Source organism: Antechinus flavipes, chromosome 2 (assembly GCF_016432865.1).
Source record: "Antechinus flavipes isolate AdamAnt ecotype Samford, QLD, Australia chromosome 2, AdamAnt_v2, whole genome shotgun sequence".
Taxonomy (NCBI): domain Eukaryota; kingdom Metazoa; phylum Chordata; class Mammalia; order Dasyuromorphia; family Dasyuridae; genus Antechinus; species Antechinus flavipes.
The window spans coordinates 504,573,512-504,589,807 of NC_067399.1; the positions used below are offsets into that span (position 1 = coordinate 504,573,512).

General features: G+C 36.8%; 1 protein-coding gene across 4 annotated transcripts in view; it reads right to left on the minus strand.

Moving 5' to 3' along the window:
- The window catches only part of AK8 (adenylate kinase 8), a 158,910-nt gene that overhangs the window by 113,398 nt on the left and 29,216 nt on the right, over positions 1–16,296 (minus strand). For all 4 annotated transcript variants that reach the window (XR_007950969.1, XM_051980248.1, XM_051980249.1 and 1 more), the window contains exon 5: positions 12,295–12,363. Coding sequence is in view for 3 of the 4 variants with exons in the window: in XM_051980248.1 (XP_051836208.1) it covers positions 12,295–12,363 (69 nt within the window). In the remaining variant the exon portion in view is untranslated. The remainder of the gene's footprint in view (positions 1–12,294; positions 12,364–16,296) is intronic.

Below are 16,296 nucleotides of genomic sequence, written 5' to 3' on the forward strand. Positions count from 1 at the left end.
ATCAGAATTGGCTCAAAGAGGAAATAACATACATGCTAAATAGGGTTATAGAAACCTATCTTAACCTGCAGGAAAATAGGAGAGGAATGAGATATGGGAAGGAAAGGACAGTGACAAAAAAGAGGGAATATTGGGGGAGGGAGTGGTCAGTACCAAAACATTTTTGAGGAGGGACAAAGTGAAAAAAGAGAATAAATTGGAAGTGTGGGGGGAGGTGTAGCAATAATAATTGTAATTGTGAAAAAGGATTCCAAAGCAAGTTTCTTTGATAAAGCCTCATTTCTCAAACGTAGAGGGAACTGAGTCAAATTTATAAAAAGAACCATGACCCAATTGATAAATGATCAAAAAATATGATCTGTGCCCCAAAGGCCATGAATTCATGCATATCTTTTGAAGTAACAACACTACTACTTGGCATGAATGCCAAAAAAGATTTTTTTTTTAAAGGGAGAGAAATGACCTATATGTACAAAAAATATTCATAGCAGCTCTCAGGGCAAAAAAAATTGGAAATTGAGGGGATGTCCATCAATTGGGAAATGGCTCAATAAACTGTGCTGTGTCTTTATGATGAAATATTAGTGTTTTATGGGAAAGGCTGAACAGGATGGTCTCAGGAAGAAAAAAAATCTGGAAAGTCCTTCATGAACTCAAGCAAAATGAAATATATTGTAGGCAAAGTAATAGCAATGTTCCAGGATGACCAGCTGTCAATGACTTTGCTATTCTTAGTAATACAATCATCTATGACTACTCTGAATAAAAAATCTATCCAGACCCAGAGAAGGAACTAATTGTGTCTGAATACAGAATGAAACATTCTCTCCTCTCTCTCTCTCAGCTTAATTTTTCTTGAGAGTTTTTAATTTTCATTAGGATAGGAAATCTATGGTGTTTTTTCCCCCACAACTTGACTTTTATGGAAATGTTTTGCATAACTTCACAAGTGTTTTATTATTATTATTATTATTATTATTATTGTGGATGGGAATAAGAAAGAGAACATAGAACTCAAAAATTAAAAAAAAAATAAAAAATTGTTTTGAATGTACCTGGGGAAAAATATTAAATAAATAAAACACAGAAAAATTAAATATAAATGGAATAAATTCACCCACAAAACTGAAGATGATAGCATAATGGATTGGAAAGCAGAATTCATCCTTTTTTTCATTTTTTATTTTGACAATTTAGTTTTCTTCTCTTTTAAAATTAATTATCAATTGTCTATTAACATTAAGTAGAAGTTCAATTAATTAAACATGAAATAGGAAAGTACAAATAAAAAGCCCAACTAAACATCAAAATAGAAATTCTGAAAATTAAAAAAAGAAAAAAATAGAAAACAAAAAATAAATTGATAAATAAAAGCAGGAATTTTTTAAAAATAAAAATAACAATGTAAGAAATAATAGACAACTATTAACTAAATTAATTTAAAAGAGTAGAAAAGTAAATTGTCAAAATGAATAATAAAAAAGAGGATTTACACAACAAATGAAGATGAAATGAAGAAAACTATTAGTTTACTAAAAATGAATTGACCTATACAGGACCATCCCATAGCATAAAGAGAGATGTCATTCTAATTTCAGTCCACTACATACATTGTTGTTGAAGAGTCTTCTTCTACTCATGAATGACACAGGGTTAAAGGGCTTGAACATTGAAATGAAAGAGCTGCTTTTTCAGTTATAGATCCAAAAGTGCTGATGACTCAGTGAGCACATAAAAGAGAACTAGTATCTCTGCTTATGTTTCCTTTTCTAGCTGTGAATCATATTAGAAATTATTCCCAGTAAGAGAGACCAAAAAGAGGAAAAACCTAATTTTCCGCCTTAACCGCAAGTTCTATGTAGCTATGATCAAATAGTATCTAAAGCTTATGTCCTGCCTGGGTAATCCTGAGCTTAGAATCTGGGCTGCATCTCTTTAGGTTTGCTCTTTCCTTCCTGAGTACTTATCCTAAAAGGAGTATTTTCAAATTTGAAAAAGAGTTCAAGAAATCTCAAAACTGAATTTAATGAGCTGACTTTATACCTAGAATGAAAGTTTTGTTCAATATTAGGAAAACAATAGACATTGTAGATTTTATTATAAAAACAATAAAAATCACAATTATATCACTAGACACAGAAAACATTTTTGAAAAAATGCAGTGCCCACTTATGTTAAAAACAAAGTTTGAAAGTTTAGGAACAAAGGGAGTTTTACTTAATAAGGTATATAGTAGCTATCTAAAACCAAGATCTAGCATTATCTGTATTGAAGAAGTACTCGATGCCTGTCCAGTTTTATCAGGGGTAAAGACAACTGGATAGCACAGTATAGAGCATGGGGCCTGGAGTCAGGAAGATTCATCTCCCTGAATTCAAATGTGGCTCACATATTTTTTAGCTGTGTGGCCCTGGCAAATCACTTAAATCTGTTTTCGTCGGTTTCCTTATCTGTTTAAAAAAAAAAAAGTGAGCCAGAGAAGGAATTGGCAAATTACTCCAGTCCTTTTGCCAAAAAAAAAACAAAAAACAAAAAACAAAAAAACCCTAAATGGATTCACAAAGAATTGGACACAACTAAAAGACAATAACAAAAAGCAAGGATGTCCATTGTCTGAATGATTATTTTATATAGTTTTAGAAATGTTAACTATAATAATTTAAAGAAGAAACTGAGATAATAGGCATTGGCAAAAAAAGATATAAAATGGTCACTTTTGTAGATAATATGATGGTTTGCTTAGGGATTCAACTAAAATTAATTGAAATAATTAATTTCTTCAATGAAGTATCAGGATAGAAAATAAATCCCCCAAATCATTAAACTTTCTAAATATTACCAACAAAATCCAGAAGGAAAAAAAATAAATTTCATACAAAACAACTATGGATTGCATAAAATATCTGGTACTTCACCTGCCAAAACACAAACAGACAGAAAGGAAAAAAAAAAAAGAAAGACATAAATGTAAGGGTAGAATTGAGTAAGTCAATTAATCCCACTCACTCCTTTAAAGCAAGATGAATACCTTAATGAGATGAGAACCAGGGTCAATCAACCAAACCAAACAACAAAACACCATAAAGTAGTAAATATCCTTGGAGGAACTAGAATATCAGAAAGGATTTATGGACTTGCTGAAAAAACTTTAGAGTTGTACCCTCTGAATCACCTATAAAATAAAATAACAGTTTAGAACTTAAGTTATGATCAGTGAGCCATGAATGAGATCAAGTTCTTGCTAAGTCCTCTTAGAAGGAGTTTCTTGGGGGGTAAAGAATGAGGAACACCTTGACTTTGGCTTTGGTCTCCTTCCCACCTCCACTGACCAGAGGATGACCTAGTAGACTTTGATGATCTGGAACAGAATTAACACATAGCTTGTAATAGGTAATCAAATTAAAATGTAATTAGGAAGCATTTGACTAACGAGATCAAAATACAATAAGACACAGATAATGTTAATATGTAGTTTTCTAAGTCAATATTCAGACCGTAGGGATCTACATGTATGGTTTTGTTTAACTCTGAAACCACATGTCTGAAAGACATCAAAACCCTATAGCAGCACAGAGTCATGTTTACAAAGAGAACCAAGAACAGAGAGGATGCTCATCCAGGGGAACTTTTGAGCACCTCATGGAAGGAAGAAAGAGACGTCCAATAACCAGATACTGTGAGGTACCTTACATGTGTTTTCTAAACTTGAGTCTTCTTTCTCCTGGACTCTGTATGTACTCGGGGGAAGAAAAATCACAGAATTCTGAATGAAAAATATTTTGTATCAATTCTCCTTACTTACTATGCTTTAGTAATATTTCTTCCTAAAAACTACTTACTGCTGGTTAATTAAAATCATTCTGAACTAATAGACATGGCAGGAAGCACATCAGTAAAGGATTAATTGAGTTCTAACTCTAGGAAAGTCTTCTCCAACACCTTCTGAAATATCCCAAGAGACCTAAAGGGACATAGCAGCTATGCCCTGGGAACTTGACTCATCAGTGTGAGCAGGAGTTGGAACAGTTGCCTGAAAACCTGCACTACATAAATAATAGTAGAAATACTCATTATAATAAAAATAACTACTGTTTAAATAAATCTATACATTCAATCTATAAATTCATGCTAGTCAAATTACCACTGGATAATAACAAGATTCACTTGAAGGAACAAAAGGTCAAGAATCTCAAGGAAAATATTTATGTGTCTATGTGTGTGTGAAAGAGAGAGAGAGAGAGAGAGAGAAAGAAAGACAGACAGACAGAGACAGAGAGGCAGAGAGAGGCACTTAGTAATACCATATTCCAAAATATATCATAAAGCATAATTTAGTCATCATGACTATCTGATACTGGTTATAAATTTAAATAGTGGAACAGATTAGGTATACAAGACCAGAAGAAACTAAACATAGAATAGTAATTGATAAACCCAACGATACTAAGACTGAATTAAGTATTCTTTATTTGACATTAAGAATTTTATGTGTCTCATTCTAACCCATTCAATTCTATAACCTTCCCTCTGTTAATAATTTCCTTCTTAGGAGCAGCTAAGTGGTACAGTAGTTAGCGCACCAGTCCTGAAATCAGGAGGACTTGAGTTCAAATGTGATCTTAGACACTTAACACTTCCTAGCTGTGTGACCCTGGGCAAGTCACTTAACCCCAATTGCCTCAGGAAATTTTTTTTTCCTTTTTATTCTATAATTTGCTTTGTATATATGCATTTTGTACATTGTTTCCCCAATAGATTGTAAACTCCTCGAGGAAAAGGCTTGTCTTTTTTTTTTTGTATAACTTAAAGCAGGCATTTTATAAATGTTTATCAGTTGCTTGAATTGATACAAATATATGAGAACAAGGGATATATTACCAGTAGAAGGTGGTACCCTGAGCACATAGAGACAAGTAAGTCTGAGGATGGGGGGCAGAATGAGGCTGGAGTCTCATTTCTCCGCAGGCCCTTCAGCCCTTTTCCTCTTCTAGATCTGAAAAGCTCTGTCCTCCTCCCCACTTTTCCCTCACACTAATTTTGTTTTTGAAAAGGACAAATGACACCAGGAGAATGCTTACATCTACTAGAATATATCCCTTCTGAGGGCAATGATTGTTTATTCTATGTCCTCAAGGCCTGGCACAGTACCTGACCTTACCTCATATTTACTGAATTGAACTGATGTGCAAGATTGCATATAGCTGAGCTTCTTAAATTCAGTCTGTATATATATTGATGAGTTCCATCTCTGAATGAATCTAGTACATTTAGGAAAATGAAGTAAATATCACTAGATATTTGGCCTAATGGGACACATCACTATTGTTGATGAAAAAATAAAAAGTAGCTCAGCTTTAAAGGGCACTGAGAGACATGAGGCAGACCCAGATAATTCAAGCATAGTGATTTGCAATGCAAAAGTCCAATTCTACTTGGAAAATTCAAAACAAATTATGGATTAAGGCATAAGGCATTTTGTAAAGGAAAATGAAGACCATTTCCAGGCAATAAGACTTTCTCCCACCCTTTTTATCCTAAGGAAAATTGTTATTTTCATTCTCTGCAATGAAAGAGAAAGAATTCCTCTTAAGAAGCAAAAAACAAGATTGGTACATTATAAGAAAAGAAGATCTAAGGTCTTTTGAGCAGAGTGATCATTTTATAATATTTTCAGTTGAGAAGGTAAACCACTTTAGGAGGCCATAATTAATGGGAGGAGGGTTGGATTATAAGAAAATTTAGCCTTTTCTGAGATTCTTTTTTGCCTTAGCCTTTCTCTTGATAATTTCATAACTTCTAGTTCTGTCACTTATGACACAGAAGATCCAATTATATGCCCTGAACTATGTTTCTCCCTATCTCCTAAAATTTGGTCAAATTATTTAGCCTCAATTTCTTCATCTGTAAAGTAGGGATAATAATACTTGACTTATCTACTTCACTGATTCATCATGAATGTCATTGTAAAGATGATTTATAGAATGAATCCCCTTCATAGCCATATTATATGTCTCATGACTCATCACAAGCTGCTGTACTTATAATCAGACTTTTCAAAACCAACTTTTGCCGACAGAACTCTCACTTGTCCTTTTAGTACAACCATCAATATTAAGCTCTACTCCTTGAGTAACACCCACTACAACACTGCCCATGAGCTATAGTCTAGCTTAAGAATCAATCGATCAACATTTATAATATATGCCTACTTTCACTTAAATCCAACTCACTTGCATGTCATGGAATCACCTTCCTGATGTTATCAAGTATATAGAACAAACAGAAATAATGATAACATGTGCAAGGCACTGTGGCCAGTAGTAGGAGATACGAAGACAAAACCAAATCAGTGCCTTCCTTAAGGGAATTGACATTCTATTAGGGAATAACAACATGTACACAAAAGTACATATATTTGCAAAAGATATAATCAGGCTAAATGCAAAGGAAAGCCCTAGTCATAAAGAATTAGAAAAAGATTTCATGTAGCTACTGACATCTGATATGAGTTTGAAGGAATTCTAAGGAGTGCAGATGAGGAGGGAATGCATTCTAGGCATAAGGGACAGCCTATACAAAGGTATAGAGATGGGAAACTGAATGTCTTATGTAAAAGAACCAGCAAAATTGGTTGGAACATAAGAGTGTATGTACAGGAGAAATGGATAATTAGCCTAGAAAGGCAGTCTAGATTCAGGTTGGGAAGTGTTTTAAAAGTCAGAGTGAAAAAAAGTCAAAGAGCAGAATTTATATAGTTGATCCTACAAACATTTAGGAAGCAGCTATTGGTAATAGAATGAGAAAGGAGAGACTTGAAGCTGGTAGAACAATAGTGGACTATGGTTTATCTGAATTAGGAGTGGTCACATGAGTGGGGAGGAAAGAAGGAAATAGATGTAAAAGATGTTAGGAGGTTAGAATCAACAAGATTTGACAACAGACCAAACTTGGGGAGAAAGAAACTGGATATTCCCAGGTTATGAGTCTGAGTGACTGAAAGGATGTTGGTATTCTTGATAGAAATATGGACATTTGGAAGAAGAGTAGGTTTGAAAGGGAAATAACATATTCGTTTTGGATTCTGTTTTAGACATGCTGAATTTGAGATGGGAAGTTCAGTTTGAGATGTTCAATAGGCATAGAAGAATAGGAATTGTAATCAGGGCAGAGCCAAGATGCAAAAGCAATATAGCAACTCTTCCTCTACAATTCTTCCAAAAATATCTAGAACATTCACCAGATTGAATCCTTTTTAAATTTAATTTCATCTTAAATTTTTTATTTTCAAAATATATGCATAGATTTCAACCTTCACTTCTGAAAAATCCTGTGTTCCAAATTCTCTCCCTCTTTTCCCCACCATCTCCCTTAGACAGCAAGCAATCCAATATACGCTAAACATGTTTCCACATATTTCCAGAATTATCATGCTGCTTATGAAAAATCAGATCAAAAAGGGAAAAAATGAGAAAACAAAAAACCAACAAACAATAATAAAAATATGAAAATATTATGTTATGATTCACATTCAGTCTCCACAGTCCTCTCTCTAGATTTAGATGACTCTATCTATCATAAGCCTGGAATTGGCCTGAATTACCTCATTGTTGAAAAGAACCAAGTCCATCTCAGTTGATCATAATCTTGCTGTTTCCAAGTACAATGATCTCCTGGTTCTGCTCATTCATGTAAATCCAAGCCTCTCTGAAATCATCCTGTTGATCATTTCTTTCAGAAGATCAATATTCCGTAACATTCATATGCCATAACTTATTTAGCCATTCTCCAACTGATGGCATCCACTCACTTTCCAGTTCCTTGCCACTACAAAAAGGGCTGACACAAACATTTTTGCACATGTGGTTCCTTTTCCCTTTTTTATGATCTCTTTGGGATATAGGCCTAGTAGAAACACTGGCTCAAAGGATATATACAGTTCTATAGCCCTTTGGGCATAGTTCCAAATTGCTCTCCAGAATTGATTGGATCAGTTCACAACTCCACCAACAATACATTAGTATCCCATTTTCCCATATCCTTTCCAACATTTATCATTATTCAGATCAAATCCTAATGAGAAAGTCATCAAAAAGTCATAGTGAATCATTTGTGCAGTTCATGTCAGCAAAGGGGAACAGATAAAAATTGACTGCTGAAACTGGGACTGAGTCAAGGCAAGAGGATTCCAAAAGTCAGATAGACACACCAGAGCAGGAAATTGTCCCCAGACTTATTATATCAGGGCACTTCAATTGGGACAGATACCAACTAGTAGCTTTGTTGCCTACTATCCAGTTCAAGCTTAGAGACTAAGAAAGGGGAACTTGCAGCACAAGGAACAGAACAGAATCTCAGTAACAGCATCTCTAGACCAGTCTATAAAGCAATAACCTTATAGAAACCTTAGGCAGAAACCTTAGGCAAAAGGGGAACTTTCATTTTTATCATTCTAACCCACCAGAATTACCTAGCTGGCTAATAGTGGCTGAGTAGAGGAACAATCTACTATACTACTACTACTAACTAAAACCCAGATCAAGGAATCATAGAGTTGAGAATAGGGGAGTAGCAGTCAACTTTGTCCTAGATCAGACAATTCTGAGAGCACTAAAATAATATGACACTAAATAACTCCAGGAAATCAGCATCAGGACCTGGCCAGTCTTCTCCTCAAAAATGTGTCAGAGCCCAATACTAACATTAAATCCAAAGTCAAAAAATAGGCTAAAAAATTGGGAAAACAAGCAATAGCAATTTTTAAAATTCTAATATAATAAACTATTTTGGTGGAAGGGATGCTCAATACATAAACTCAAAAGAGAAAGATTTCAAAACATCTCCAAGCAATTCCTCCAAAGAAAAGACAGCTTGGACACAAACTCAACTAGAATTCCTGAAAAAATGAAGCACATTTTTTAAGTTGAAAAAAGTCTTTTAAATGAATTGGAAGGGGAATGAACATAAGATCTATAAAATCTTACCCAAGCAACAAATTCCCTGAAAATTAGGATGGATAAAATAGAAGCCAATGACTCCATGATTCAACAAGAAATATTAAAACAAATTCAAAAGGTTGAAAAAATGAAAGAAAATTAAAAGGATCTCATAGCAAATGAATCTCATAGCAAAAACAAAACAAAACTTTACTGGAAAACAGATAGAGGAGAAAAAGTTTAAGAATGATTAGATTAGGGGCAGCTAGTTGGTGCAGTGAATAGAGCACCAGCTCTGAAGTCAGGAGGACCTGAGTTCAAATCCAGTCTCAGACATTTAACACTTCCTGACTATGTGAACCTGGGGAAGTCACTTAACCCCAATTGCCTCAGGGGAAAAAAAGGAATCATTAGACTATATGAAGTCCATAACCAAAGAAAACAAAGAACTCAGAGAACCAGAGTATTTCTAGACAGAATCCACCTAAACCTTAAAGTGAAAATTCCCAGGAACATCATAGCCAAGTCAAAGAAGAAAAAAAAAAAAGCTTCAAATGGCCAGAAAGAATTAATGTACTGAGACTGTACTAATTAACTTTTATCTTCCAAGCTTATATCAGTCCAGATTCCATGTTGTACTTTTTATTCCACAAGCACATACATCTGAGACTGAGTTTCTTATAGAACAAATGAAATAATGTGTTTTTGTAAAAGGCTTCATAAACTATAAATAGTTAGCAGTACCACATAAGTCTCTTAAAGGGCAAGGATTGTTATATTTTTTAGTTTGTGTCTGAGGGGCTTCAAAGTGTATCTGACTCATAGGAGGGACTTACTGAATGAATGGCTGAAGTGATCATTTCCAAACTGTTGACCAAGCTACTGAAGGTGGCTTTGGCATATCATAAGACACTAGCTTAAAAAGAAAAAAATACCATGTTCCAACATGGAAGATCAGAGAATTCTATCCATAAACCAACATCTGTATTTGGGCTACCTGTAGTACCATAAGAAGAGTGGTAACATAAGAAATGACTATGCAGAGAAGTATAGAAGTAAAGCTGGGTCATGAGTCTACTCCCCCACCCCAATACGTCTATCCAGAATAAGAAATGATAAAGATCAGATTGCTTTATATAGAGCCCCTCTTACTTTTTGATTACTCCTCTTTTGCCGGGAAAAACTTGGTTTCTAATGCTTTAAAAAGATTAAGAAAGTGATAGCACAAGGAGCCACAGACTTAAGAGGCTTAGAAAGGTCATACTTTTCAGGCACCAGAAACTTAAACTGACCACTCTGAGATCAGAGACATTGGAGAACACAAAGTTTATTTGGCAAGCAGAGCCGAGAGAGTTTCTGTCCACTCTCACATTGGCTTTTGTCTGCTGCACCTTGACTCCCAACTCATGACCTAGTTGTGAAAAGAAACAGTCAGATGTCCCTTCCAGTGACAGGACACTGGGTATAAATACCCAGTCCCAAGCCCATGTACCCTTGTTGCTCTAAGGAGGAGGGCTAAGTCTTGGGAGCCCATTTCCTTAGTCTTCGGCTAATGATCTGCCCTAGTAGGTAATATTAATAAAAATGTAGCTGGCAATTCCATGCTCCTTTGCCAACTCCAAGGAGGACTAGCTACTCACTAGGGGCTAAGCAAACTGAACTGGATCATGTACTTCCTGCAACCAGGAGAAGCAGCCACAATATTAAGTTTTATTATATGTTGTATCAAGGTATTAGGAGACACCTTGTTTTTCAGAGCCAAAGCTAAGCAAGCAAGCTGTACCCTGGACTTGGCACAACAACAATTCTTTGCGCTCACCCTCTGGATGATCTCAGAATTATTTCATAGAATTATTGCATTGTTGTGAGCAGCACCTGAACTTGGACAAGCGCCTGCGTATCCATGTTCCGGTCATGAAGCCCTGCTATGAATCAGACTTGTCACATTGTGGCAGTTACCCCTTATTGTCAGGGCAGCCCCTGTTAGTGTTGAGATTTGGCCACACTAAGGCAAAGCGGGTCGTCCCTCCCCACTAGGGGAAGGGTTTCAGCACATGAGTCCTGTTTCCCTCTCTTTGAAATTAAACTTCCATTTGATTCCTAACTCCTGTCTCTAGCCTGCTCTGTTCAGCTGTGGTCACCCACAGATTAGAGGCCAGCTCTGTCTGGTTGACAGCTAAACAGCTTTTATTTATTAAAATTGCTTTTATTATTCCTGTGCCAAAAGTAAAACACTATACAGTTGAAAACATTTTGTCTTTTTCTGTGGAAAGAAACCCCATTATGTCAAGGTCAAGTGACTATGGCACAGAACAATACCATAATTTCAGGATAGAGGTGGGGGTTCCAGGAGAATGGAAACTTGGGAGTTTTTTTGCTTGGATAAAACCACAATAATTATACCCTTTATATTGACACAGTATCTGATACATTATAGGTCCTTAATAAATAGTCATAGATTGTTTGATATTGGCCTGGTTACCCAGAAAAAGGTGGAGATGTTAGCTGGGAGAGGCAGAGTTGGGGTCCCTCTGAGAACAATAGAATTTGGCCCCTCCTCTGATATTTCTATGCATACAATTAAAGGAATCCTGCAAGTTCCAGAACCTAAGGCATCTTGTTAAATACAATCAAGTCAGTTGTGAGTTGTGATAGGTAGTGGTGAAATTATATAATTTATCTGAATTACAGTCCCTGAGCTCTGTTTAATTTTTGTTTCCAAAAAAAAAAGTAATAGGGAAGAGGGAAAGAGGATTAGATGAGCAGGCTACAAATCACTACTACATTGTAAAAAATCCAGTCATTTCTAAAGGTCTCCCTAAAGAAAAGAAGAGAAAACTGCCAAAATTAACTTCTCTTTTCCTCTTCATCAAAGGTGAAAGGCAAATTCAGCCTTTTGTTTTTTAGGTGGTGTGTGTTTATTTGATTTGTCCATCAATTTTCTAGACTTGCCGCAGAGCAATCTTCCGTGCTCTGCCTTTGATCATCTTTACAGGGTCCTCAAACTCCGGCTGCGGCCAGATGCAGCAGCTGAGGACGTTTATCCCCCTCATCCAGGGCTATGAAGTTTCTTTATTTAAAGGCCCACAAAACAAAGTTTTTGTTTTTACTATAGTCGGGCCCTCCAACAATCTGAGGGACAGTGAACTGGCCCCCTATTTAAAAAGTTTGAGGACCCTGCAAGATTAGCATGTACACTGTTCATCTTTCTTTTTTCCTGCTTATGATATCCCACACTCTGCAGGTCATTGTTGAAAAAAGCCATCAGATCCAAAGTCCCCTAGCTGATTCCCTTTTCTAGTCCCATCATGTGAACTAATGGTACAGATTGTCCTGTTATTCTCTAAGGAATTATTCTTACCTTTGAGATGCATTCTTCTTTTGACATACGTTCCAAGAGCAATTTCAACAACAGAAAATCAGGAATTGCCTAGAGAAAGCATCAAATGTACAAAAAAAAAGAAAGAAAGAAAAAGAAGATAAGGACTAAATATTTACAGGGAAGGTAAAAAGGAATTTTAATAGGCAAGCACACTGGTTAAAGTAAAAGGAATATACTTTTAAAATTAAAGTTCTTAAAATCCTAAATCAGTATCATATAATTCAGACAGCTTTAGAAGTGAAAAATTCAAATTTTTTTTTTTAAAAAAAGAAACTTGGAAGCACATTTCTTCTGTCTTTCCTTTTCTTCTAAATTCTCTTTCTTCCCTGAAACACCTCCAGCGATGGAGGGACCAGAGACACCAGCTTAACTCAACATCTGTTTGTATTCTAAAGATGCTTAGAAGATTAAATCAGTTTCTTAAACTCTTCATTCTTCACTCAACAAATAAGCCACTCTTGAAGGTTTGCCATACTCTAATGGTGTCAGGGCTCAGTGAGACAAAACAGATTCCAATGACTTTTCTAGTGTCTATTTTACTAATCTCCCAGAAAATCTAGAATCCTAGAAGTGTTCCAAACCAAAGATGTAGAGGGCTGAAACTATTGAGTCGATGCACTGAGGTCAGGACTGCCGAGCACTTAAGGCTAACTATTGATTGGACAATACTCTATGGGCATATGCTTGGAAAATGGCCCTTCCCACTATCCTGTGCTGGCTCAATGACTGGTGTATACAGAGGATTGTAGGAGAGACTAGGGGGTGGAGTAAGACTAGCCAGGGTTAGTCACTCTTTGGTGGTAGAAGAGGGAGAAGGCAGTTGTGGAGATTCTGCTTCCATCCCGTTCAATCCTGCATCTAAGACCAAGAATAAAGACTAAGGACTTTTGCTCATCCTGACTCCGGCTGATTCTGAGGTATCTAGGGTGCCAGTGCAGTCATCACAACATAACATTCCCAATCCCTCTATTTTTGTTGCCTGTATTTTTGATTTCCTTCACAGGTTAATTTAACACTATTTCAAAGTCTGATTCTTCTTGTGCAACAAAATAACTGTATGGTCATGTATACATATACTGTATTTAACATATACTTTAACATATTTAACATGTATTGGTCTACCTGCCATCTGGGGGAGGGAATGGGGGAAGGATGGGAAAAATTGGAACAAAAGGTTTTGCAATTGTCAAAACTGAAAAATTACCCATGCATATATCTTGTAAATAAAAAGCTATAAATAAAAAAAAATCTACATTTATGCTTGGATCACTTGAGAAGGGGAAAAATACAGTTAAATTGGGGGCACTCTTTTTTAAACATGACAGAAAATGTGGCATCTGCTCCATCACAATGCCCCCAAACAGGACAACTGAGCACCCATACTACAGACATTGTTAGTTGTGTATAGTTAGTATAGTGTATAATTTGGAAGGAACCTCAAGAGGGCCCATGGAAATAAGTCCTGAGAATCTAGAGAATTTGAATCTTCAGAGAGCTGAGACTTAAAGGAGGAGATTAAAGACAAAATGAGCTATACACATAGTCCATAAAGTTTGTCTGGATGTACAAAAATTTATGGACAAAAAATATAAAATTTCCAGAAATTTTCAAGTGAAAAAAACAAAATAAACAATTTTTTAAAAATTGAAGTAAATATACTTTGTTGATTTAGGAACACAAAGATATGTTGTGAATAGCTTGGTTTACTTATAAAAAAATTATTTCATTTAGAGAAGCAAAGATTTGGGAAAGGGAATGGGAAGAAACAAATTTTTGTTCATTTTTTTTATGATTTTGAAGGAGGAAGAGTCTCCCTGCCACACCTTAAATGTGGAATTTTCCTCTGATTTTTTATTTTTTTCTAAATGTCTTTTTCTTCCAGCCTTTTTATATCCTTAATGTGGGTTGGAATGTGATAGAAGGGAAGGTAATTAGGAAAGCAATGATGAGGATGAAATGAAATAGAAAGGAAAGGCAAATTGTTTGAAAACCTTTAACTTCCCACAGAGGATCTTTATTTAGGGTTCAGAAGTAGCTAGCTGCTCCAATCTCAGCTCACCATCAGGGCCAGGTGGGACCTAGGAAATGAAGCCCAATGGGGTCCCTTTCTAGTGGAAGCATTTTTTGTCTAAGGATCCTTGGGGAAAGGGGCAGGAGAAAAGGGGAAAGCATCTGGAAGGACTCTCCATTCAAGGTGACCCCTCTTTTGTTCCACCATAATTCTGCCAGGTCCTACCCTTGAATCCTCAAGGCCACCCCTCCCAAATCCAGGAGGGGCCTAGGTCAGAGACTAAGGAATGGAAATAAAGAAGATGGTTTCAAGAAAGTAAAAGTGCAAGGGCACAAACTCCCAGAACAAGGCTGGGTTTCTGCTCCCCTTGATTTTCTCCAACTCTTTCTTCCCTCCCCAAACAACAGTCACTCTGGAGGTGACATTCAAGAGGTAAAAGTGGAGATGGGGGGGAATTGGAGTAAGTCAAAGAAACCTGGGGTTTGAAAGACGACAGGTCCCATAGTGTGGGACGTCAAAGCCTCCCGCAGCCTTGCGCTGCTGGAGCATGGGGCTGTGGCTTTGAGTCTGTCACCTTCCAAAGGTGCGTCATGCTGCTCCCTGAAACTGCTACTGTCTTGCTTAGCTCTTTGATGTGTCATGTCAACAGGGGTTAGCAGTTTCCAGGGGGTCCACTCCTCCAAACCCTGCCAAACCTGAACAGAAATTAGACTTTTCTCTTTTCAGAGTTTATGATAAGATCCTGCCCCATCAGCCCTGAAGGGAGTAAAGGGGCACACACTGGCGGGAAGCCCCAGTCAAGCCAGTTAACGGCTGTCCCCAAGCATCCCAGCTCAGTGCTAGGTTCTCTGCTGCTCGAGATGCATGCTCGTGGCTCTCTGCTTTTGCTCACAGAAAGCCGCAATGCACTGAGATTACTTCATCCCTTATAAGGGCAAGTCTGTTGGAGTTCTCTAAATTTGGAAATCTCTCACTTCTTGTTCCAGGTCTCCAAATGTTGCAAACAGCAATGTCCTGGTGGGATCGTGTCTCATAATCACCAAAATCACTATTAACTCATTCTTCCCTACTTCCTGTGATTCAAAAGCACCCGGATAGGTGATAAATCTGAGAGCTCCCTGAGGACAGGTACGACTTTATGGTTCCCTTTGTATCCTCAGCACTTAGCCCAGTGGCTGGGACATTGTTGTCATTGTTCAGTCGTGTCCAGCTCTTTGTGAGCCTGTGGATTATATCTGTCCATGGGGTTTTCAAATACAGTCCATGGAGTTTTCCTGGCAAAGATACTGATGTATTTGCCATTTCCTTCTTCCAGACAAACAGAAGTGATTTGCTCAGTCATACAACTAGTGTCTGAAGCTGCATTTGAACTCAGGTCTTCCTGACTGTAGGCTCAGGGCTCTATCCACTGAGGCACCTAGATGCTTCATCTGGCACATAGCAGGTGCTTTATAAATGTTTATCAATTGATTATTTCTCCATAGATAAGGCACCTTTGATCTGCAATTACAAACTTCTTAAAACTTAGGTTTTTTTCTTCTTTTCTTCTTTTTTTTTAATAAATAAAGGGGAAGGATTTTGGTGAGTTAGGCAGAGCTGCCTCCAGGCCTTTCCCTTTATGTCGTTCTCCTGGAATTAATTCCCCTGTGCCCTCTGCCTATTTGAATTCTCCCCATCTTCAAGACTCAGCTTATCATGAGATTTAGAGCTGAAAGGTACCTTAGAGATCATCTAATCTAACCCCTCATTTGACAGACAAGAAAGCTGATATTCAGCTCAAATCATTCATTCAGTAAATATTTATTGAGCCTCTCCTCTGTGCAAGGCCCTGTATATAGGAGCTATAAAGAATACAAAGAAGTAAAAGATGTCCTTCCCTATTGAGAAGGTACTGAAATAGAATATAGGACTACAAGCCCCAACTCTTCCTCGGAACATTCCTGACAACCCCAGCATACAATCATTCCTGT